Genomic DNA, 23,011 nt, shown 5'->3' with positions numbered 1-23,011 from the left:
TCCCCGGATTCCGTTTACTTCGGTGTTCAGCATTTCTGCTTTTGACCTCCACACGGCTTGCCTTCGAATAGACTCAAGACACAGGGAACCTACCTCAAGCGAAGTCATGGTCATCTTGCGTTGTGTAAAGCAATGGCCTGGACTTAAAATCACGATCGACCAATCTTAGCTGCTCATCAAGACATTTCCATCAACCGCGAAAAATCATCATGAATCCAGTTTTCAACGAAAGGCTCAATAAGGAACTCTTGATTTTCACTATAGCGTCATCTTCTGTAGCCAGTGAATACAATATCTCAACCATTTTCCGCACGCTTTAGTACTCTCAGACTTGCTCATCGTCATCCTTCGCAATAGGTCCCTTGGTGATGGATCCAGTCTCCCCCGCCTCAGCATTGAGCACACGCCGCTTTTCTTCCCTATGCGTGAGCAGGGTGAGCCCACTGGTCCAGATAATCAAGGCAATCGAGCTGGCGATCATGGCCCACATGCCCCTCTGCAGTCCCAAATATCAGCACACGTTTCATTCCCAACAGTCTGGTTCTCGAACCCTCACCGGGCAGAAAAAACAAGAGGGTTACTTACGGTAAACCACGGTGCCATTGAAGCGCCGTAGAAGATGATGCTCCACCACGCGTTGACGGCGTTACTGCCCAGATTCATACCCGCGAGAACGACGCCGCGGAAGATGCCCTCCTCGTACCTCATCGCATCATTGCACCATGCGAAGAACGTTGCCTGGCAAGCATACACAGCACCAGCCCAGTAGTACGCGCCAAACACGACCGATGTCGACGCCGCGCTCGTCGGGTCCCGGGCTGCAACCAGAACCATCGCAGACGTCGCCACACCAGTGATGCCGATGAAGTACGCAACGAGGTAACGCTTTCCGCCTAGGAAATCCGTCAATGTCGCCCAAAAGAGCGTCGAGACGATGCCGACGGCGGGTACGCCGGTGGGATAGTTGTTGAGCTGGGCGACGGTGTACTTATGCGTGGGGTGGCTTTTCATGTACAGACCCAACAGGGAATTTGTGCTAAAAGACTCTGTCTCGCCGGCAATGATCCAAAGCATGACGAAACCCCACCAGTACCACGACGTGAGCACCTTCTTCGCGAAGCGGAACGTCAGCGGCGAGCGCTCCTGGATCTCGGGCACGCGAGACCGCGCCAGGACCTTTTCCTCTTCCGTGAAATAGAACGCCGTCGTCGTGTGGGGCGTATCGGGGAAGCACACGAAACCATAGATGGCGACGGGCACAGTCATCAGTCCGTCAATGATGAAGAGCCAGCGCCAGCCGGAGAGGCCGTGCAGACCGTTCATGCTGCTGTGGATGCCCGTCTGAATGAAGCCGCCGAAGAAGGTTCCCGCGAGGCCGGAAGCCGTGAAGATGCCACTGCGCTTGCCGAGCTCGCGCTCCGTGTACCACGCGCCCAGGATGTAGTGCGTTCCGACAAAAGTCGAGGCCTCTGCTATGCCTTGGAAGAAGCGGATGGCCATGATGGATTGCGGGCTGTGCACGCTGGCGGTGCACATTGTCAGGCCGCCCCAGATGATCATCATGAGGGGAAACCAGATGCGCGGTTTGACGTAGTGGAGGGACAGGTTGGATGGGATCTGTCCGATAACGTAGCTGGACGGTTTGTCAGTTGTTGTCAAGGAGCAGTGAGAAGTGCAATCTGATGATAAGCTCTAAACTTACCCGACTGTGAAGCATGTATTGATTTCGTTGAGTTGATTCCCCACGAAGCCAAGCTCCTCCTTCATACCGGAAACGTATGCATTGTTCAGATTGGTACGGTCAAGCTAAAAGGACCTATTAGAAACTTTGTGCTCATCACGAACACCAGCAGAAATCTGGGAAGAGGCATTGACTCACGTAGTTGACCAGGTAACTCAAGCAACAAAACGTCAAGATGAAGAAGTCAATCTTGGAAACGAGCTTCTTCTCCCCTGGTTGATACTGCACATTCAGATATTGGCGGACTTTCTCGAAAGCCATGTTGGGCAATGTGTTCGGCAAGTTATACTGCAAAGAAGCAAGCCTCTGTAAAATCAGCGAATCAACTGATGGATTGCCGATTTGAAGGGATGCGGTGACAAGTCGAGCAGCTCAAGCACACCGTACACCGTGGTAGATGCACCCGAACGCTGACCGACGTGAAGTTCTTATGGGAATTGCAACCGTAGACTGTTTGCACCTCCTTGCCAGCAGTTCCCAAGCTGCCAAAGACCTAAGCTTGACACTTATCGCGGGCCGATATCTCCCAAGAGATAAGAAATATGGTCACAGGAATAAAGAGCAGGGGTCTTGCGATAGGGCTGGTGTTGTTTTTCCCCCGTACGGTAATCGAGACCGGGGGATAATAAGCGTCACAGGAACCGTTTAGGCGTTCTTTGACATCCTGTTTGAGTATGGTTTCTTATCTCAATGGCTTTCGCTGTGTAGGCGATCGGTGTTTACCCGACTCAGTTGAGCTATTGTGGGCTCCCTGTGTTGGTCGGCTCTTGTCGCAAAGCGTTGTGATTCGATGTCCCTGTTGCACTGTGAGCAACCAAGGTGCCGTTATCAAATGCTGGAGATCGCAGGCACCCCGCAACGAACCAGAATGGAACGATAAGCTCACAGCTCTCCCCGGAGACGTCGTCCGATGGTTGTCCGAGAGGTTTAGCCAGAAGCTAGGAGGCTATAGTTCAGCCTCTTCAAAACACGCCGGATACGCCCTGGATGTGGTCGCGATAGTTCAGACGCGACGATGTGGTGTTGCGTAGTGCTTCACGTCGTGGTGGCGAGCGTTTGCGATGGCGACCGTGAAATTGAATGCGTCGATGGAAAGGCTCGGCGATATCGTTTTGAGAGAATTTTACGTAGGGCTAAGGCTCTTTTAGACGCGTCCCACTTTGCTAGAGCGCATTCTCAATTGACTTTTGAATACCTGATGAAGAGAAGTTCTAGAATTGAACTCCACCGTCTTATTCGAAAACGCCTTGAGCATCTACGATAGTACATGTACTATTCGTAGGTTTTACCAGTGCTGCGGGAAAAGAAACCCGGCAGCGATCCTCACGGTCACATGGCGGCGTTTATTCCGGTGCGACAGCGGAGCTAGGTCGTTAGGTTCAATCTGAAGACACTGGCTGTCTGCGTCATGGACCATAATGAGTAGCATCCGAATTGCCCTCCCGCGTTACACGGGGCGTTAGCTCAACTAAGACCACCACTGTTGGCGGTTTCTTTGATTGATTGTAGAGAGCTGGCACGCGCGGGGAGGACGACTTAGCGTCCTTTCCAAGACTAGGGGGCAGTCCACACTCCAGCATTGCCCCTCCATGAACGTGCTTCGAAGGATGTCTTTACCCATGGGGCCGTACTGGAAAAGTACCCGCTTCTACGCAGTAGAGCTCATCGAAACAAGTTGACTTTTTACAGGCTTGACAGCCTGTGGTCAAGCTTATCAAGGTGAACTGAGTTGGTGGTCGAAATCTCCGCACGCCGTCTCAACATGAATGTTCCCCGGCTGTCTTATCTGTCGAGACAACAGCCCCCTTGCAATACCACAGTCCCCGCGGATCCGAACTGACACTGTGACCCGTCACTTTGGTCACTCTCCTCAGATCTCGGGCGATGCACCCCGAATCAAATCACCGATGACCGGCGGCGCTGGGCGGTTTGTTCGCGCCATATCGCTCCTAGACTACGAATGGAAGTAATACTTAGGCCACCAGTAGCCGTTGCTGGTCTTATTTAACAGTTCCGGAGCCGGGCTTGATCTGTCTAAACTCAACTTGTGAAGAGGCTATCGTTTTCCCTGACCACCTGGTTATCTTATCGTACGCGAACCAAAGAGACATCCTCATACGAAACTATCTCAGCCAATAGGTATTTTACTATGGGAAGCATTAAGACCGAGACATGGGAATTGGCAGCCGCCAAAAAACGAGAGTCACTCGCGGCGTCACTCCCATCAGAATGGCTTGTTCCCAAGAACCTACTTCCTCCGGATTCCCAGGACGACGTCACATCGTGGCCCGAGACTTTGGGTTGGTTCACGGAGAAAGAGCTCGCCATCACGAACAGTGACGCCGCCGATCTGATCCCCAAGCTCGCATCCGGAGAACTCAAGTCGGTAGAGGTCACAAACGCTTTCTGCAAGAGGGCCGTTGCCGCTCATCAGTTGGTGAGTACCCCTCTCCTCTTCTCCGCCTAACTCTCTTCACTTGCAGGTGGGCTCTTCACTCACAAGTAAACTAGACAAACTGCCTCTCTGAAACGTGTTTCGACCGCGCACTCGCAACAGCAAAAGCCAGAGATGAGTACCTCGAGCGCACCGGAAAGCCCATCGGGCCCTTCCACGGCTTGCCCATCTCCCTCAAAGACAACTTCAATCTCAAGGGGCTTGATGCCACCGTAGGCTTCGTTTCTCACATTGACAACCCCGCCGAGTACGACGCTGCCCTCGCCACGCTACTGGAGGAGGCCGGCGCCGTCTTTTACGTCAAGACCAACGTGCCGACGGCGATGATGATTGCGGAATCGGTCAATAATGTCTTTGGCCGGACGGTGAACCCGAGGAACAGGAATCTTACTAGTGGTGGGAGCTCCGGCGGAGAGTCTGCGCTTATTTCGTTCAAGGGCAGTCCTCTTGGTGTCGGAACGGATATCGGTGAGTCTTAGATCACTCCAACTCTGGCTGTTGCTTGAACGAAGGCCGGACGCTGATTCTCTCATTCGTGAAGGCGGTTCTCTCCGCATTCCCGCCGCTTGCACCGGCATCTTCACTCTCCGACCATCCTTCGGCCGCTTCCCCACCTTAGGTTGCCGCTCCGGCATGGGCGGCCAGGAAGCCGTCCAATCTGTCAACGGCCCCATGACCCGAACCATTACCGATCTCGAACTCTACAGCAAAACCGTCGTCAACCAAAAGACCTGGCTCCACGACCCGCGCTGCGTCCCGATTCCGTGGCGCGAGGTGCAACTTCCTTCGAAGCTGAAGATTGCAGTTATGTGGAACGACGGCATGGTCAGGCCCACTCCGCCCGTCACACGCGCGCTCAAGGCGACTGTCGAGAAGCTGAAGGCCGCTGGTAGCGAAATCGAAATTGTTGACTGGGAGCCCGTTGACCACAGGCAGGGGCTGACTCTGCTGGAGCGCATGTTTGTCGCTGACGGCGGTATCTCCATTCAGAAGGAGCTTGAGAAGTCCGGTGAGCCACTCAGGCCCGAAATGGCGGCGTACGGGACCGCGAAGGAGCTCGGGACGTACGATATGTGGCAGCTTCACCTTGAACGCACCGCGTTCCAGAAGCGATATCTCGACCGGTGGACCGCGGCTGGGATCGATGCGATTCTGTGCCCCACAACGCCATTTGCGAGTGTGAAGAGCGGAGGCTTCAAGCATGGTGAGTTTAAAGATCATGACTACCTCTATGTCTTGTCTTGAGGAATTGTTCTAACCCATGAACTTACAGTTGGATACACGGGTGTCTACAATGTCCTCGACTACTCTTGCGTTTCCTTCCCGACTGGCTTGACAGCAGACCAAAGCTTGGATACGCCTCTCGACTCCACAGAAAAGCCACTCAGCAAAGACTGTGAGGATATCCACGCCGAATGTAAGTCACGTTTGTATTTCTATAATCAAGGACCAACATGGCTAATGTTTCCTACGCAGACGATGCCGCGACAGTACATGGCATGCCCATCAGCCTGCAATTGGTTGCTCGGCGGTTGGAAGAAGAGAAGGCGATAGCCATGGTCAAACATGTTCTTAGCGTGATCTGATACTATCAAGCAAGCTTTGAATAGAGATAATTTTAAGTATCACGGATTGTGTGTGTTCTAAATAGTGGTCCACACAAGCCACGAGACCCTCCAACGAGACGAAGTGCGTCCTTCTCTATTATGATACACCTGCAACACTCATCATTCGTGTACCCAAGCCGTCTAAATCGTCTTTCACCTTTTTATTTCACCGCGTAGCTGACCTTTGACTTCCCTTTACTCCTCGAAATCTTCTTCACGACAGTTTCCCCGCACAAATCCGTCGTGTCGACATGCGTACCACCGCAAGGATACACCTCGGCGCCCACAATCTCCACAACGCGGAACTTCTCCCCGGGCGGCGCAAGACTCCGGTCCGGAATCAGCCTCTCGAGCCCCCGCGCCCGGAAATCGTCCTCGTCCCAGAAATCGACCTTGACCGGCATCTTGGCCGCCAAGAACTCATCCACCTTGCCCTGGATCGGCTCCTTCCATTTCCCATCAATGAGGCCCTGGAACTCGCATGATGCCGAGTCCGGGAAATGCGACGCCTTGAGCTCGTCGAAGCCCTCGACTTCCTTCTCGAGGAGGTGCCGTACCGCTGCGCCGAGGACGTGTCCTGCTGTGTGGAGGCGGGAGTACAGCAGTCTCTTCTCGACGTCGATGGCTTGCTCTACCTCGTCGCCCTCTTTGAATACCGCGTCTCCGTTGAAACGTCCGAAATGTAGGACTTGGCCGTCGCGTACGGCGTCCATGCGTACAGAGTTGACGGCGAAGGAGGAGCCTGCGGTGGCGGTCATGGAGCCGATGTCGGAGGGCTGGCCGCCGCCTTGGGGGTGGAAGATTGTTTGTTCCGTCACGACTACGTGATCTTGGTCGCTTCCATCTTTGAAGAGTCCGCGATTGGCTTCTTCGAGGTCTGCAAAGGGGCGGATGGCGGTGACGATGGTCTTGAGAGTGGTGAGTTTTGCGTTGTGCTGGAAGGCCAGGTATGTTCTGGCTGCTGCTGTCGATGCCATCGTTGTGTCTGTGTCTGTATCTATCTATGAGGCCTTTCTGTTCCGAAGGCGATCTGAGAATGAAACTTTATGAGACGATGTCAACGTCTGGATAAGTGCCTATGATAGCTCTATAGGACTGGTGAGTAATTGCGATGTCTCTCCTTCTTGGCTGTTCTAACCGGTTCTATAGCCGGCGGGTTGACATGAAGGGCGCGAGTGATGATGAAATGTGGTCCGAAAGGCACTTTGGTAACATGAGATGGGGCCTCGGAGCGGCGCGTGCGCGCTCTTTCAAAGGAATTGACAGGGATTGATTTTCTCATCCCCCTAAGAGGGGCTTAAAGAGCCGCCGTCCACTTAACCTCTCTAAATATTGAGTCAAGTTATCAACTGATTGCAGATCAAGTAGAACCAACACAAGCTTTGCTGATGAGAAGTGGATGAGCAAACCGGGCACACACTGTACTCATACTCCAGAATAACCATTGCGTGATAATTTCTTTGTACATTTTCGGCGGTCGCCGCACCCACGCAGGAAGACACTAGAGACAGTGGCGAGGCACTCTATTCTTACATCCGGCTGCTCACCTTTGAGTTGCTGACTTCGAGTGGTTAGATGAGACCTGGATGTTTTCAGCGTAAGCGGCATGAGCAGCGGTCTGACTTTGCCCCAGGAAAAGCCTTGGCAGCTCAGGCTCCTTGACAACCTACTTACGCGTGATGCCCATTTAGCAATCGCACCAACTGAGCCATGCTAGAATCAGGCAACTATGAACAAAGCCTAGGTAGCTGAAAACGTCTCTTGTGTGAGTGAAAGCTATGCGCTGTGGAACAGAGTTATAGATGAATGTAGCTCATACTTTCGGAAATCCTGCCCTGCATAAAGACCTCGGAGCGTTGCAAATGTAGTTCGGCGCGTCACTAGCATCTGGCCCGGCTGAAGGCGGATCGATCACAGAGGATTGCGACAACACTTCATTCGCTACAAGGACGATCTCAATGAATCTCTTGATCATAAATTTCCCTGAGAATTGAATGAAACATTGACAGTTCGAACTTCCAGCCTGTTACAATCCGTATACGTGTTGTTGGTTCAAACCATTTTTAAGCTACTCAGCCATGATAATTGCCTCCTTTCGATGCCTTAGATGCCTTCGATGCTTTCGATGCCTTCGAATTGGCGGATTCGACTGAATGCCACGAGTTCAGGGAATTCTTACCGTTTTCACCTATGTCGCCTCTGTCCATACGCAGATGATTCAAATCGTGCTGATAGTCATCCTCTTTACTATTGACTTCGCCTCGTGATGCCCTTGAGCCTGGGAGATTTGGCGCATTTCGCTGTTTTTCTTTAAGCTCCTTGCTCTGCTGGGAGCGGTGAGAGTTTAAGGAGTCCTGGCAACCTGTACCACATTGTTTGGCATTGGCTCTGTCAAGGTTGTTAATGTATTTTGCGTCGTCTGGTCGTAGTTGATCTCTATGAAACTTCTTGTCGTCGGCCTTGATTTCAGCTTTCGTCGGCTTCTTGTTTGCTCTTGGGACGATTGAGAGATCATTATTGGGAGAGACGTGAGTGATCTCCTTGTCATAGTGCTGGATGGGCAACCCGGCATCTTCGGTGTCTAAGCCGAGGACATCAACCACAGCCTCATCCCTAGTTTGAAGGTCGGGCTGATCTGTGACCAACATATCAGAATCAGTTGGAAAGGTCTTGAGGCTTCTTCAACTTTACCTTCTTCCCCTACTTTGATTTTGATATTGTTCGTGTGCATGCCATTTCTGAATGATGGCGCCGAGGCGTAGGAGAGATCGGAGGAGACGACGATGGGATGTGCGGCTACAGAGGCTGCAAGGGTCTCCAAGAGGACGATAATGACGAAGTACATGTTGTGCAACTGGCTTTCACCTGGTCGTAGGATAGGAATGTAAGGCAGCGGAGTGCTAAGGTGACTTGCAGAGATAAAGGATCAACACGATGTCTTCAAGTGGGCTTAATGCTGCTTAAATTTGTTACGCAGAACTTTCTTTCAGTTTGGGAAAAGATAGCTTCCAGTTGTGGCATGACTCGCTCTCATTCGAGCGTGGAAAGTATCGACTCAAAGAACAGTTAAACATCCGGTTAAGATTTATATTAGCGCCGATATTGAGTTAAGCTAGAGCTTTTGTGTTGTTCCTTACTAGATAGAGTTAAGCAATAGAAGTGAGGCTAACATGCGGCATTTCTAACGAGCGAAACTTGCTAAACTAGAATTTTTAGAAAGGAAACTAATTTTCTAGCAAGCTTTCAGGGCAGTTGTGGTTGCGAGACTGGTCTGCGCTTTTCGAGATCGAAGCCTTGGGGGATGAGCTGTTTGAGAAATCCATAGAAGTTAAGATAGGCAAATTACCCCTCTCCAACCCATGGTTCACCAATGATCCTCGTTAACTCAATTCTTCGCAGTACACGTACGCTCCTAAGTAGTCGGCACCTTAAAATTCAATTAAATCCCTGCCCTCACTCCGCACGCCATCAACACCATCACAGACGAGCGAAGACACACCGCGTGAAGCGTGACGCGGCCGGCAACTTTGTAAATGGCCAGATAACGAGCCGATAAATCGCACTGTATGCTCCTCAATGATATTTTGGAGCTTAGACGTCGCTGTGGCGGGGTGTTTGGATGTACTGGGAAGAGTGTGCGCTTAGATCTGCGATTTGAACCTCATACTTTCACCACGTCGCAAATAGGGACAGGATATTAAACTTATGCCTGTCTACAGATTCGTAAGTGCACCTGGAACTCTTGATCGGCCGTCGAAAACCGGCCGTCGAAAATTCAGATCAGTATTTAGGCTCGAAATTTTACTTTAAGCCTTACAAGCCTTATGATATAAGCTGTGGGCTTCTGATTCTTGCATGATGCTGAGTTTACGCGCACTTTTGCGGAAATGCCCCTAACAATGGCTGCTTCCCAAATACTGCATTTCAATGTATGCACCTAGTAAGGTCTCTGAAGCCCAAATGTCGCTGGTTCAATTCCAGTTACCGGCACACAAGATCCTTGGTTCATGAATCTGGGGCAAGTAAAGGGAGGCGGAAAATCTGGCCGAAGCTTAATGGGAGAGTGGCAGAAAGATTGAGACGATCATGATGCCGACCACCAATAACAACACCCTTGGTGAAGAATCCGACATGATTGTTCTTTTGGCTACATTCGTAACATGATCACCAAGCGACCCAATCTTACTCCGGCAGGACCTCACACGGACTGAATACAACGGCAAGCCCACCGTAGTACTGGCTGCAGCATACTTTAGGCAGAAGAGGAAACGCCGGAACCGTGAGAGCGGTGGATATCAAACTGGAGGACGACCAGAGATTTTGCTAAAGCGCCCAATCCCGTCTCGACGGAAATCGCGGATTTAGAACGAAAATCCACACCCACGGCCCCATTGATGGGGAGAACAGAGGAAACTCCGGCCATTCAATGACTTGAGTCCAATCTAACGGTACAGGGCTGCTCAAAGACCCTTTCAAAGGCGGGCACTGATCACTTTTGCTGGTGGACGTGACACAGCTGACCCAGCTTTGGTCTCCAATTGCCGGTGTTGGCCTCGCTGACAGAAGCTACTGGAATGTTCTCAGTCAGCTTGAGCTCCTTCCTGATCATCACCGGCTTCGCATTTCCATGGAATGACCCATGACTGACTGTTAAGCCAGATGAACGAGGAAGCAGATCATGATGGCCATGCGTTGTTGGTCGAGCCCAGAATTGCCGCGGAGGCTGAGCGACAGGTTCCTTCAAGATTTGTGACCCCTTCCAGAGGAAAAGAAAGACACGCTCCGCCGATAAGCCCATGTATGTGCTTCCAAATTCTACATCATCGAATCGCTTAACGCCCGAGTGACGTATGATTTGGTTTCGCGGAAAGGCGCGGGCTTGGCTATGCGAGTCCAATCGAAAGAGGGAATTGCATCTCAAACTACATGTATGTCTCAGCACGCGGAACTCGTAATAAGATCAGGTTGATGCTTCGATGCTGAGAGTGGTCCTGTGTTTCTGTTCCACAACAGATGTGGCCAACTTGTCATCGGCACGGGCCGAGTACAGCATTTGTTCCACCACCCAGGAAGTGGCTCATGAACCAAGGGACGACCGCCCCAAATACATATACTGCAGACGATGCCCGAACATACTATTGCCAGGGATCTCACAAGCACGTTCACCGCAAGAAAACGGCCGTTAAAATGTCACAAGCCAAACGGACAGTACAATCAGATAAAGGTAATATTGTCTTCCCAAGCATTAAGCCTCACCAACGTTGACATTCCTTAAGTTTGGGCTAGTCTCATCACAAATATGAGTTACCTCCCCGGACTTCTGACCTTACATCATTCCCTCCTGGTCTCGGATACAAATTACCCCTTCATCGCTCTTCACACAGACTGCTTTCCCGAGGAGGGCCGCGCCGCCATTGCTGCCAGAGGGATCCCCCTCCAACGGGTTCCACGGCTAAGCCCCTCGAACACAAGAGACTACTCAAGCGAGCCACGTTTTGAAGACACATGGATCAAACTGACCGTCTTCTCTCTCACCGCGTACAGCCGAGTCGTCCTCCTAGACTGCGACATGCTAGTGCGCAAGAACATGGACGAGTTGATGCTGCTGCCACTGAATCCCGCCGGCACCACCATCACTACCGGCACAAAGGTCTTCGCTGCCGGTCACGCGTGCATCTGCAACCCTCTCAAGAAGCCTCACTACCCGGCCAGCTGGGTCCCGGCCAATTGTCCGTTTACGTCTCACCACGCCGACCCTGATGCAGCCCAGACCAACGGCAAGGATCTTACTCAGCAGCCACTTGGGCTTCTAAACAGCGGTCTTCTCGTCGTGATCCCCTCCAAAGGTCAGTACGAGGCGATAGTAGACTGTGTCAAGACCGCACCTGCAGAGTGGGTATTCCCTGACCAGGACCTCCTCGCCAATCTGTTTCGTGGACGATGGGTGGGGTTGCCCTACGTTTACAACGCACTGAAGACGCTGAGATGGAACGGCGTGCACGATGCTATTTGGAGGGACGAGGAGGTCAAGAACATTCACTACATCCTTAGCCCTAAACCTTGGGCTGATCGTGAATGTGATACATCGGATCACGACGAGTCCCATCAGTGGTGGTGGGCGGCGGATAGGAAGCGCAGGGCACGGGAGGAAGCCGATGGGATTTCTGATGGGTATTGAAACATGCAAAAGAATAATTAATTGGAGTTTTTGTGTATGCCATTGACAATAGGTTGATATTATGGTCCTTCACAGATCTTCCACGCTGTGCATGGTGCTACGTAATCGGATACCTATGCAACCCGAACACAGACTAAGAAATGCCAGTACGTGAAGGCACTAGGAAACTACATGGATGCCTTGCAAGTGAACGGCATATGACTTTCTTCAATAGAAACCAAGAGCCTTGATAGACAAACGATCCCTAGGTATCCTTATTGTTTACTCAGTGAGCCAATGGGCGGTGGCCCCAAGTACTCAAATGTTGCACGCCTGAGTCAATCATCTGTGTTTCTCTAGGTAGTTACGAGAAGAAAAGTTTTTACTACTGTAGCTTGCTTGACCTATTGTAAGGCCTTTGGTTAGGTGCCGCAGTGTTCACATAATACGCCCAAGGTGTGTTCTGGGTTACTGGGTTTGAGTTAGACATCTACTTAAGTAGCCAAGCACTTGCTGCTGGCCTTCTTGATCACACGTGTGATAACTACCCCTATTACTTGGGAAGGTTCCAGCGTTTCTGATCGCGAAACAGCCGTAATTTTGACAAGTGGTCCTCTGTATGGAATAGGCTTGGCGCACGCCAAGTCATTTCTTGTCGCTGTAAGCTTGTAGGTCTTGTCCGTAGCTATCGTCAGCTCCCTCGGTGTTCTTATCGGATCAACTGTATTTAATTGTCTAAGCGCGGTCGGATTTCGCCCCACCGTTGCGGAACGCAACCAGATTTTCCAATGCCAGACGCAGCCAAGCCAAGGCTGGTGCCGTATACTTGGGAGGCCGATGCGTTGGAAGACCATTTGGAGTTGGGCATGCATGTATTTCGTATTCTTCATGGAAGCCTGAAAGTAAATGGAAGATTCAGACGATGACTATCAGTATCGGCTTGGATGCTATGGTGACGAGAGAGCACGAGAAGCTTTGTGGGCTAAGAGAGCAAGATCGAATAAAGCTTAAAGAAGTCGTTGTCAGAGCTGCTGGCTTCTATTGATGTAGTAGCAATGAATTGTCATAACTGAAAACACTTAAATACCAGTGATTATAAGTGCCTTTCTGTTAATATTTGAAAAAACAAACTCCTCTATCCGATGTGAACTTCAAAATGGGGTATTGATCACACCGGTAGAGATCTCTGGACAGTAAACTGGAGTCGGCGCTCGTAATAAAATTTAGAAATTAGCCTGAAGTCAACAAGGTGCTAAACAAAAAAGATGGCGTCAAAAAATGGTATTCCTCTGTTGTCACACAACTACCATAATCTTTGCTTCAAGACCAGAGAATCTTTGTGGTTTTCACTTGCCGCTGTCGGGTTTTATGACGGTTGAAATGCGATCGGTCTGAAATTCTTCACCCCATACACCCCTACGTTGCTGACTCAGAGGGGTTGTCCAGATTGGACTTGTGAGTGGTTGCGGCAAAGTCTTTATGCGCCATATCAACCGCCAAGATCAAAAGAAGCGAGGCTTTTCCCGCCTTCAAACGGTCGAGAATGGATGCTAAATGCATCCGTTAGTCGATGCGAGTGTAAAGAAGCACACTCTAAGTTCCTACATCGGGTGGATTTAAGCTTCATCTCCGCTGGCTGTCAGCAATGCCACCGGAAGAACTACCTACAGTCGGTCTCGCTTTGACAGAAGCTTCAAGCACGGACCGGCATCCGGCAACCGGCCGCTACAGGGGTTTATTTCAGAAGCTTGCATCTGTACTCCATTATAGCCGGCCTTTTTCCTCGTGGGGGAACAGGAGAAAGATTTAGGCGCAAACCTCGGCCGTTCGCCGAAGACATGCCGCTTCGATCCTTGGCGACTGGCAACCGCGCGGTCGGTTGTAGTCAGATCTCCAGACGGTAGTCTCCATGCCTACCTTGGAACCTGTAAACCTTGCCAATTCTAAAGCAGCAATGGTAATCAAAAACTTAGACAGCAGCTTCCGAATCGCGTCTGATGGACTGCATGTTGGTACGCTCCTTCAGCTCGGTCTCTCCGTCCCCAATGCCTTTACCTGGTACAAGAATCGCGATAGATCACTGATCTTTGCGTCTGCGAGTCTTTGACACAACCTCAGAGTAGCGAGGCCGGCAATGAGGCCCTGGAAGACATATTGATAATAATGAGGAATACGTCATCCTAAGTGACGATAGCATTGGCGGCCTATAGCTGACTTCGGTATATCGCCCGGCTTGGTGCGCTAGTCTTGCAACTTCGGACCAGTTGGTGACGCGGTCTGTTAGGGTTACATCGCGGCCATTGTTCAATCGTCAATGTTGCCAATGCTCGTTTCTTTTTTTCTCAAAAAAATTCCCCGCTAGAGTGGAGCTGATGTCGGATGAACTATGGATTTACTGCGAGTTATGTAGTTGTGCTTCATGAAACAGGTTGCCGAAATGGAAATGTGATATATTTTCTTGCACGTAAGGTAAGCAATGGTAAGGTCTAAACTTTCCTAAAGCACCTCGCGTACGCTTTAACTCTGCTTTCAAGAATGGCTCGGGACTGTTAACCTATTAAAATCTTACAAAAGCATAGGTCAGCATAGTATGTAGTAAGGAGGAGGAAAGGGGGCGGAAGGGGTGAGCCTGGCAGGGGCGGAGCGGGGCGGATATGGGTCCGTGTTTGTCATGAAATGCGCGTACCCGCGGGGATGCCGTTCACAGCATGGACGAGGTAAGTAGGTCTTCAAAAGGCCTCCAGTGATTATTGAGTTGCAAAGTAAGAATAATAGCGATGTTCGTGTGGCAACTTCCCTTTGGAGAAACGCTCCTATCTAAGACGGAGCCTGATCATTGCCCTGGATTGGAAAATGCTAGGTCTTGATTACTGATATGCCCGAAAAAAACATTGTGTCCAGCGATATCCGTACTTTGTAGGAACATCGATGCCCCTGCATGTTCTTCGTGGGGACCACGGATATACTTAGTTAGAGTACGGCCCGATCATGGCCCACTACAAAAGGTGTGCTTGCATGCCTTCGGATGTACCCGTGGCCGCGGGAGAGGATCTCAGGCACCGCCTCCACGAAGAAAAGCTTAAAAGCCAAGAGTCGAAACGGAGTAGGATATGACTCGCTCTACGTGCTCGAAGAACAGATATCGGAGGGATGACAAAGCTGACCGTGAAGATTAGATTAAGTTGTTCAGGGGTAAGGTAGTTATCACAACAGAGAATTGACCAGCGGACGGAGTGCGGCAAGTGCCACAGATTGCAACATCTTGAACCCACTCCGAGAACGCAATCTCCGCCACGGTGGCGGAGTACGTTCTTATTTTTAATGGTATGCCCGGACGTTAGCCGCGGTCAGTTTGACATCTTATGGTTATTGCGGCATGTTGACCAACCACCAGGTCACCGACCTACCTACACCAGAACTGCATGAGGGTTCCAATGTGTAAAGTAGACAAGGTTGCTCTAGTAGCAGTCCACACTTTCTCAACCAACATGGCGAACCACATGTTGATTTCACCAGGAACATTGGGCCCACAACCTTGTGCTTGCCATATCGATCTAAACCTGAGCCGCACTAGTCTATACTCAGCATCGGACTACGCGTCCTAGACTTTAGATCAGGACAGCGACTCGTGTAATGTAGCATTCTAAGTGATGGAATAACATCCCCAGAAGGCCTTATCTCTGTCCTCTAGTGGAATGCAGCTAGAAGCGCGGGTAAGAAGATGTGCCTCGGTGGGGGTAATGGATGCTCTACCTTATGCAGCACGGGGGTCTCGGTCGGCCTTAACCGACTTGGCGTATTGCGCCATGCTCAGGTACGCAACCACAGCAAGTTCGAATGGAGGCTGACTGCCGGGCAGCTTATTCTTGGCCAGAAATGATCCAGGTAAACTGAATGCCTTCATAAAGTCTGTATACTAGAATCTGGTCTAGATAAATAGATGTTCATCTGTCCCAAGAAGTGGATGTCTCTTTTCCGGGCAACTTCACAGTCTTTACTACGATTGCCACCAAGTAATTATCACTCGTTCTTTTACCACAAGTCATTCTCTACAGTCACTCTTTTTTATCTCTTTAAAGTTAGAAGATATTCGCCCACTAGCAAAGATGCCCTCCCTCTTGTCCACAGCCATCACCATTCTGGCTGCCTCTCAGGGGGTTCTAGCAGCCTGCACTAATCCTTCCGTCCGCAAATCTTGGTTGGTGCCGCCCTCTTCACCTGAGAGAACGAGGCTATGGAGAGGAAGTTCGCTAACACGAATCCAACAGGTCCGCCCTGACTGACGATGAGAAGACCTCGTACATTAGCGCGACCCTTTGCTTGATGGACCCTGCCCAGGCTCCTGCCAAGACCGGGTATGCTGGCTCCACGACTCGCTGGGAAGAACTCCAGGCTGCCCACGTCTCTCAGGCTCAGTTTGTTCACTCTGTCGTAAGTGTGAAGGCCCATTAAGCGTCGAGTGAATTAGGCGAGTAACCGATCAAAAACGAAGGCTAATGCAGAGTTTGTTGTTTAGGGCGCCTTCTTCCCTTGGCACCGTTGGTACATGACAGTCCAGGAGAAGCTCCTCCGCGATGAGTGCGGCTACACTGGCCCCATGCCGTAAGTGACTCATTACAAGCCACTTCATCCCTTTTGCATTCAAGGCTCTTCTATGGGCTTGACATAGATGCATCATAACCATACCTGGGCGATACTGTTACTAACGAGTGGGCCACATACAGATACTGGGACGAACAGGCTGAGCAAGCCGTCCTGCCCTTGGAGAACGCGAGCATCCTGAACGCCAGCGCCACGGCCGGCTTTGGCTCCGCTTCCCTTGACGCGAACGGCTGCGTTGTTGATGGACCCTACACCAATGTCAGACTGACTCTCGACACCGAGCTCAACCGTGTCGCCCCTGTCTGCCTGAGCCGTGACTTCAAGCAGAAGGAGTACGATCAGGTCGCTCAGAAGATTATCGATGCATGCATGGCTCTGGAGGACTATGTGAACCTGAACAACTGCTTGGGTGCCTCCCCTCACACTGGTGGCCACTACGCCATCGGCGGTACTGTAAGCAACTGCTCCATTCTCAAAATGCGCACCTTTTCTGCCATGAGACTAATGGCATCCCTCAGATGGACGACCCCTCGCTCTCACCCGGCGACCCGCTCTTTTTCCTCCACCACACCAACCTGGACCGTCTCTGGTGGCAGTGGCAGGCTCAGAACGAGTCCCGTCTGACTGATATTGGCGGTAATAACGTCGCTCAGGGTTTCTTCTGGTCTAGCGTGCAGCCCTCCTCCCTCGGTGTCAACGCATTCCTGCCCTACTTCAATGACAATGGCAATGAGACCACGCTCAACCATGTCATGTGGATGGCTGGTATTGCCGAGAACATCACCATTGCTGAGGTTATGGACATCAAGAGCGATGCCATCTGCATCGAGTACCAGTGAGATTACACGTAGTGAGGTCTGTATCGAGAGCAACTTGTCTTAGCTTCTCGTTTGGAGTTAGACTTTAATTAGACAGGTTCTATGGAGGTGTTGATGAGAGAATTGCGATAGTTTCCGCTTTGGGCTGAGCGAAAATTGCATCTACATTTAATATGGGCGGATGGATATTATATAGACTGCGTTGCTTCAATGGAAAATTCTCATAGCCAATTCCCATGCCAGACTATTATTACTGCTGAACTTTCGTTCTTTGATCGGTTGATTCTTAGAGGCTTTCGCCTGCTTTCGACCCTTGCGAGAGGAAAGAATCCAAGAATATTCATGGCGAGTGTCTCACGGCGGACATCCGTACCATAAGATGTTCCCCATGTCATAAACGCTGTACGTATCGAGAAGGTATTAAGTCGGAACACCCCCATTCGGCCACCCCCCCCCATTCGGCCACCCCAAAAATCCCTCCTAGCTACCCTAATTAAAATCCTACCCTCAATCTATAAACTACTATAATAATTATAATTATTATCTAAACGTATTTATTTTTAATATATATATTTTTTATTATATTATAATATTATATACCGAAAATAAAATTATTTAAGCGCTCGAAGTAATTAGAAATAATATTTTAATTAAGAGGGCCTCGATTAAGTTCGGGATTTTAAAGAGTATACTTCGGAATTATTAATAAAATTAATAAGCTAAGGTAATTATTTTTATAAACTAATAAAAGCTTTTTTTTTAATAAAAAAATAAGCTAACTAAATAAGTTTATATTTAATATACTTTAAAAATTATATTAATTTATAAATAAATTAAAGAATTTATTAAGTAAGTATTATAAGCTTAGGGAAATAATTATCTTCTTAAAAAGAGATAAATAAATACTTTTTTAAAACGGAACTTATTTATTAAAATTTAGAAAAATCGTCCTATAGATTTAAAATATATTAATAAAATATTTATTAAAATAATTAGGCCTTAGTTTTAATTACTTAATATAATAAGAATTAAGGATATTAAATAAGTTAATAAATATAATATAAATAAGATTAATATCCTTAAGAATAAGGGATTTAATAAGCTAGTTTTAAATATAATTAAAACTAACGTAATATAAAAAAAAGAGCTTAAATCATATTCTTAAATTTTTATTATTAAATATATTTTTATTAATAATAGAGCTATTAAACTATTATTAATTTATAAAAAAAAGTCGGTTTAATAATAATAGTTCTTTTTTAATTTTAAAAATTTTAATAGTTAGGAATTTATAATAATAAATAATAAGTAAATTATAAACTAAACTACTTTTATATAGTTAAAAATAATTTTTTTATTATAAACTAAGCCCCCCTTAACTAAGGGACCTAACCTATAACTAGAGCCTCGATTATTAATTCTAAATAGGTATAGGAGTTATATAATAATAAAATTTATATAAAAATATTATATTAATAATATTTATTTATTATTCTTATCATTATATACTTCTTATATTCTCTAATTATTAAATATAACTATTTTTAATTTTATTAAAACTAATTATAAAAAAGAGCTTAATAAAGAGAATATAGTAAATAATTTTATTATTATTAAAAAGTAGTACTTCTTAGTTTATTATATTATAACTTATTTATTTAGTTTAATAAGGGATAATATACGAAGTAATTAAAAAATAACTAGCTAATAACTACTTAATATAGCTATACTTTTTCCCCTTAATAAAATAATTTGCCGGGGCCGTACTATATATTACGTATTAAGGAAAACTAAGTATATTACGCTCTATACCTAATTACTAATTAAAATTAACTAACTTAACTATTATCTCCCTTTTATTAACTCCTAACTTTCTACTATTTCTAACTATTTAAAGGGCGAGCTATACTTATTCTAATATATATAAAACCTCTTAATACTAACCTACATAAGTAGCTAGATCTTATATTATATACTCTTTTTTATTAAAAGTTAGGGGGCTCCTTATATATTCTTTTATATTTATAATATAGCTTATATTAAAAAAATTTCTAGCTCTATAAAATATAATTTTTAAATTAATATTAATATACTAAATTTTAATATTTATATTAGCCTAGCTATTTATAGTATTTATATTATTATTTAGCTAGATTTTATATTATTAAAAAGTATTATACTATTTTTTAAATATATTTATATTAGTTATAATAGCTAGGGTATTAAGGGGGTATAAATTATTAAGCCCTAGAGGGGGGGACTTATTAAGGGGTATTTTTAAAAAGTCCTAGCTTACTAATTATTAACTATATACTAAGAGATTATCTAAGTAGTAGTTTATATATTAATAAGTTCGTTTAATAAGTTTATTTAGTAAATTTATTTATTTAAATAGAGCTTTAAGTAATATCAAAAATAATAAGAATAAAAAAAGTCTTTATAAGCTCTAAGTAGCTAAATATTAGCCTTTTTAACCCTTTTTTTTTAAAAAAACCTTTATATTATTATTAAAATTTAGAACTTTTATAGTTAAAAAAAGCTACTTTTAACCTTTATAACTAACTTTTACTATCGACTTTTCTAGCCGGCACTACTATAAAGTAGCTTACTTATTCTAAATTATATAGCGGTTTTTATATTAAAATTATTATATTACGTTAAGCGCGTACTTAGGGTATATTTTATATATTATATAGTTAAAAAGTATACTATATTATATAATTTTTTTTAAAAGCGTAATTTTATTAAGGTCGATCTTTTATACTTATAAAGCTAAAAAAAAACTACTATATAATTATACTTTTTAATAATCTTATAATATTATCTAGCTTAATTATACTATTAAATAATATTACCAATACTAAGTAAATAAATATTAATATTATTAAAATCGTTAAGTAGACCTCTATAACGTCTATTATTAATTGATTAACTTTTAAAAAAATTAATAATTTTTATAAATAACTAAAACTATTTATAAAGTATTATAGTTAGTTAATTATAATAAGTATATTAATAAAAGTTAAGGTTACGAATACTAAGTAAATAGTATCGTAGTTATAAATAGCTTCTTTAAAACTATATATATAAGTTATAAAATAAGTAAAGCTTTAGTAATTAATTATAGTTTTATTAAAAGGGGTTTTTAATAAAAATAGTTAAAAACGATTATAAAATCTAATACTAAATTAATTATTAAAAAAGCTATAAAAAGTTTATTTTTAAGCCCGGCTTAAGTTTATATTATATACAAGTCTCGTTTTATTTATTTATAATTATTTATCTTACTTATTTATAAGTATTCGTTCTTTATTTTATTATATAATTATAATTATATAACTTATTTATAGTTTTTCTATTTTAAAAAGAGTTACCCTAAGTTCGTACTTTTATATATATAATATAATAATTATTATAAATCTTATAAAGCGGGGCCTTAGTTTTATTATATATATTAAGTTATAATATTAACTTTTTTTTTAAAAAATCTAATCCTCTAAGTTTATAAATATATTACTTATTTTTAAATTAAGGAATCGTTAAGTATTTTTTTAAAATATATTAATATAATATTAAGTTAAATTAAAAAATCGAAATTTTTAATAGCTATATTTTATTATAAATTATTACGTATTATTCGTTTTTTTAATAAAAATATAAAAATAATACTTTATTTAAATTATTACTCGCAAGGGGTCCGTTATTTAGTTTTTTTTAATTTTAAAGTTTATAAAATATATTATTACTTAAGTATTTTATATAATATATTTATTAATACTATTTATATTTATAAATATTATATTTTTATTTATTAAGTCTTAGCTAATTAAGTATAATTAGTTAGTTAGTAATAGAGTCTAATTATTTTAATTATAAAAAAAAATAAAAAAGTCGTAGTTTTAAAAAAGGGCTACGGAGTTATAAAAAAAAGCTAAAGCTTATTAATAAGCTTAAGCTAAGTTAAATAAGTCGTTATTTAAGTTAAAATATCTTCGTTTTTATAAATAAATAGTATTTAAAAAGAGTCGAATTATATTAAAAAAGTTTTTTAAAGATTTTAAAAATACTTCTTTAGTAACCCGTTAAGTATAAGCTAATAATATTTTTAAAATTATTAATTAAGATATTATAATAACTAAGAGTTCTAGTTTTAATTTTAATTTTAGTACTCCTTAAGAAATTATTAAGAGTTCTAGAGGTTCGTAATAAGTTTTTATATATTCTTTTTATATTTATAGTTTTTTTATTTAATAAAGTATTCCTTTTTATTATTTTTTATTTTATAATTAATAATTCGTTTAATTTCGTATTTTAATTAATTTAGTTTAATAATAATATAGTTTTCTATATATAAACCTCTTAATATAAGTTTAAGTAATAAAATATAAAAAACGGGATAGTATTGTATTATATTTAATAATCTTAATTCGTAATTAATTAATAAGACTTTTTTAATAATTTTAAAAAGTCCGAGTGTTTTATAATTTAATTTATTATTTAGTTATTTTATTTTAATATTATAATAAAAGAGATAAGTACTATTCCTCTTTTTTAAAAATAGTTTTTTAATTTTTAATTTATCTATATTCTTTTTTATATACTATTATATAAACTCGAGGTTTAGTAAGGCTTATTTATAAATTTTTTTAAATTTATTTATATTTATTATAGTTTTTATAATTTATAGTTTTTATTATATTTCTCTATATATAGTTAGTTAAAATTTATAATTAAAATAAAACGGGGATTTTTTTATATTTTTACTAACTATATTATTATATATAAACTAAGTTATTAATAAAAATATTACTTAATTATCTTAGTTATAGTTTATATAATAATAAAGGTATATTTTAAAGATTTAGTTAATCTTTTTTATTTATTTATCGGTTTATAAATAAAATAATATTAATAGTTTATAGTCTATATTAAGTTACGAAATTAAAAATTTTTAAAACTTTAAAATAAATAGCTTATTTTTATTAAAGATAATTTTTTTAATAAACCGTAACTTAAAAATATAACCTTAATAAATATATATAATAAGTTTTTTATAATATTAGATTTTTTATAGAAAATAAAGTAGGCGAACTTAGTAAGTTAATTAACTATAACTAAAATACTATCGTATTATATTTTAATAAATAGTTCCCTAAACTTTAGTAATTTAATAATAAAGTCCTATATAATTAAATACTATACTTTTATTAATAATTATAATAGTTATAGCTCGCTATATAATTTATATAGGCTATTTTTATTTTTTATAAGTCGCATAGTCCTTAATTATTTTTATTATTTTAGTACGTATAATAATTTTATTATAATATTAATAAATCCGTTTTTATATTTTAGTTATTTTTTAATAATTATATACTAATATATTATAAATTTTTATAATAAGCTTAGGGGTTATTTTCTTAATTAAGTTAATATTAATTTTTTTAATTATTATAAAAAGCTTTATAATTAATATAAAACTACTATCTTTCTCTTATTTAAAAATAACTTATATTTTTTTAGGGACCGTAACTTTGTAATTAGGTTTTTTATTAAGAACGTTTACCCTATTATTTTTTAAACCTTTTTAATAAATAATTTAGAAATTATATTTAAATAAAATTCGCTTTA

General features: G+C 43.1%; 8 protein-coding genes across 8 annotated transcripts; 3 read left to right on the top strand and 5 right to left on the bottom strand.

Moving 5' to 3' along the window:
- Positions 1-325: 325 nt before the first annotated feature.
- CPAR01_00919 (major facilitator superfamily transporter) lies at positions 326-2,002 on the bottom strand (the record flags this gene model as incomplete). Its single annotated transcript, XM_060485209.1, has 4 exons — positions 326-496; positions 586-1,633; positions 1,703-1,806; positions 1,880-2,002. The coding sequence occupies 4 exons, from the start codon at positions 2,000-2,002 to the stop codon at positions 326-328; spliced, it is 1,446 nt and encodes a 481-aa protein (XP_060356066.1).
- Positions 2,003-3,890: 1,888 nt separating this feature from the next.
- Positions 3,891-5,782, top strand: CPAR01_00918 (amidase; the record flags this gene model as incomplete). The annotated part of the gene is made up of 5 exons (XM_060485208.1): positions 3,891-4,178; positions 4,253-4,664; positions 4,738-5,400; positions 5,470-5,613; positions 5,673-5,782. 5 exons carry the CDS (start codon positions 3,891-3,893, stop codon positions 5,780-5,782), a joined length of 1,617 nt encoding a protein of 538 aa, XP_060356065.1.
- A 182-nt stretch (positions 5,783-5,964) lies between these two features.
- Positions 5,965-6,780, bottom strand: CPAR01_00917 (alanyl-tRNA synthetase; the record flags this gene model as incomplete). Its single annotated transcript, XM_060485207.1, has 1 exon — positions 5,965-6,780. The coding sequence occupies one exon, from the start codon at positions 6,778-6,780 to the stop codon at positions 5,965-5,967; it is 816 nt and encodes a 271-aa protein (XP_060356064.1).
- A 1,095-nt stretch (positions 6,781-7,875) lies between these two features.
- On the bottom strand, positions 7,876-8,648 carry CPAR01_00916 (uncharacterized protein; the record flags this gene model as incomplete). The annotated part of the gene is made up of 2 exons (XM_060485206.1): positions 7,876-8,438; positions 8,495-8,648. 2 exons carry the CDS (start codon positions 8,646-8,648, stop codon positions 7,876-7,878), a joined length of 717 nt encoding a protein of 238 aa, XP_060356063.1.
- Positions 8,649-10,882: 2,234 nt separating this feature from the next.
- On the top strand, positions 10,883-11,981 carry CPAR01_00915 (uncharacterized protein; the record flags this gene model as incomplete). The annotated part of the gene is made up of 2 exons (XM_060485205.1): positions 10,883-11,027; positions 11,080-11,981. 2 exons carry the CDS (start codon positions 10,883-10,885, stop codon positions 11,979-11,981), a joined length of 1,047 nt encoding a protein of 348 aa, XP_060356062.1.
- A 4,085-nt stretch (positions 11,982-16,066) lies between these two features.
- On the top strand, positions 16,067-17,401 carry CPAR01_00914 (uncharacterized protein; the record flags this gene model as incomplete). Its single annotated transcript, XM_060485204.1, has 5 exons — positions 16,067-16,158; positions 16,229-16,391; positions 16,477-16,562; positions 16,685-17,015; positions 17,081-17,401. 5 exons carry the CDS (start codon positions 16,067-16,069, stop codon positions 17,399-17,401), a joined length of 993 nt encoding a protein of 330 aa, XP_060356061.1.
- A 4,294-nt stretch (positions 17,402-21,695) lies between these two features.
- On the bottom strand, positions 21,696-21,878 carry CPAR01_00913 (uncharacterized protein; the record flags this gene model as incomplete). Its single annotated transcript, XM_060485203.1, has 1 exon — positions 21,696-21,878. A coding segment is annotated over one exon (183 nt), but the record flags the coding sequence as incomplete, so codon positions are not given.
- Positions 21,879-22,339: 461 nt separating this feature from the next.
- Positions 22,340-22,480, bottom strand: CPAR01_00912 (uncharacterized protein; the record flags this gene model as incomplete). The annotated part of the gene is made up of 1 exon (XM_060485202.1): positions 22,340-22,480. A coding segment is annotated over one exon (141 nt), but the record flags the coding sequence as incomplete, so codon positions are not given.
- Positions 22,481-23,011: the final 531 nt, after the last annotated feature.

This window comes from Colletotrichum paranaense (genome assembly GCF_030867605.1).
Source record: "Colletotrichum paranaense strain IMI 384185 chromosome Unknown Scaffold_1.1, whole genome shotgun sequence".
In the NCBI taxonomy this organism is placed as follows: domain Eukaryota; kingdom Fungi; phylum Ascomycota; class Sordariomycetes; order Glomerellales; family Glomerellaceae; genus Colletotrichum; species Colletotrichum paranaense.
Note: the sequence above shows the minus strand (reverse complement) of the source record. Positions and strands in the feature narration are given on the sequence as shown.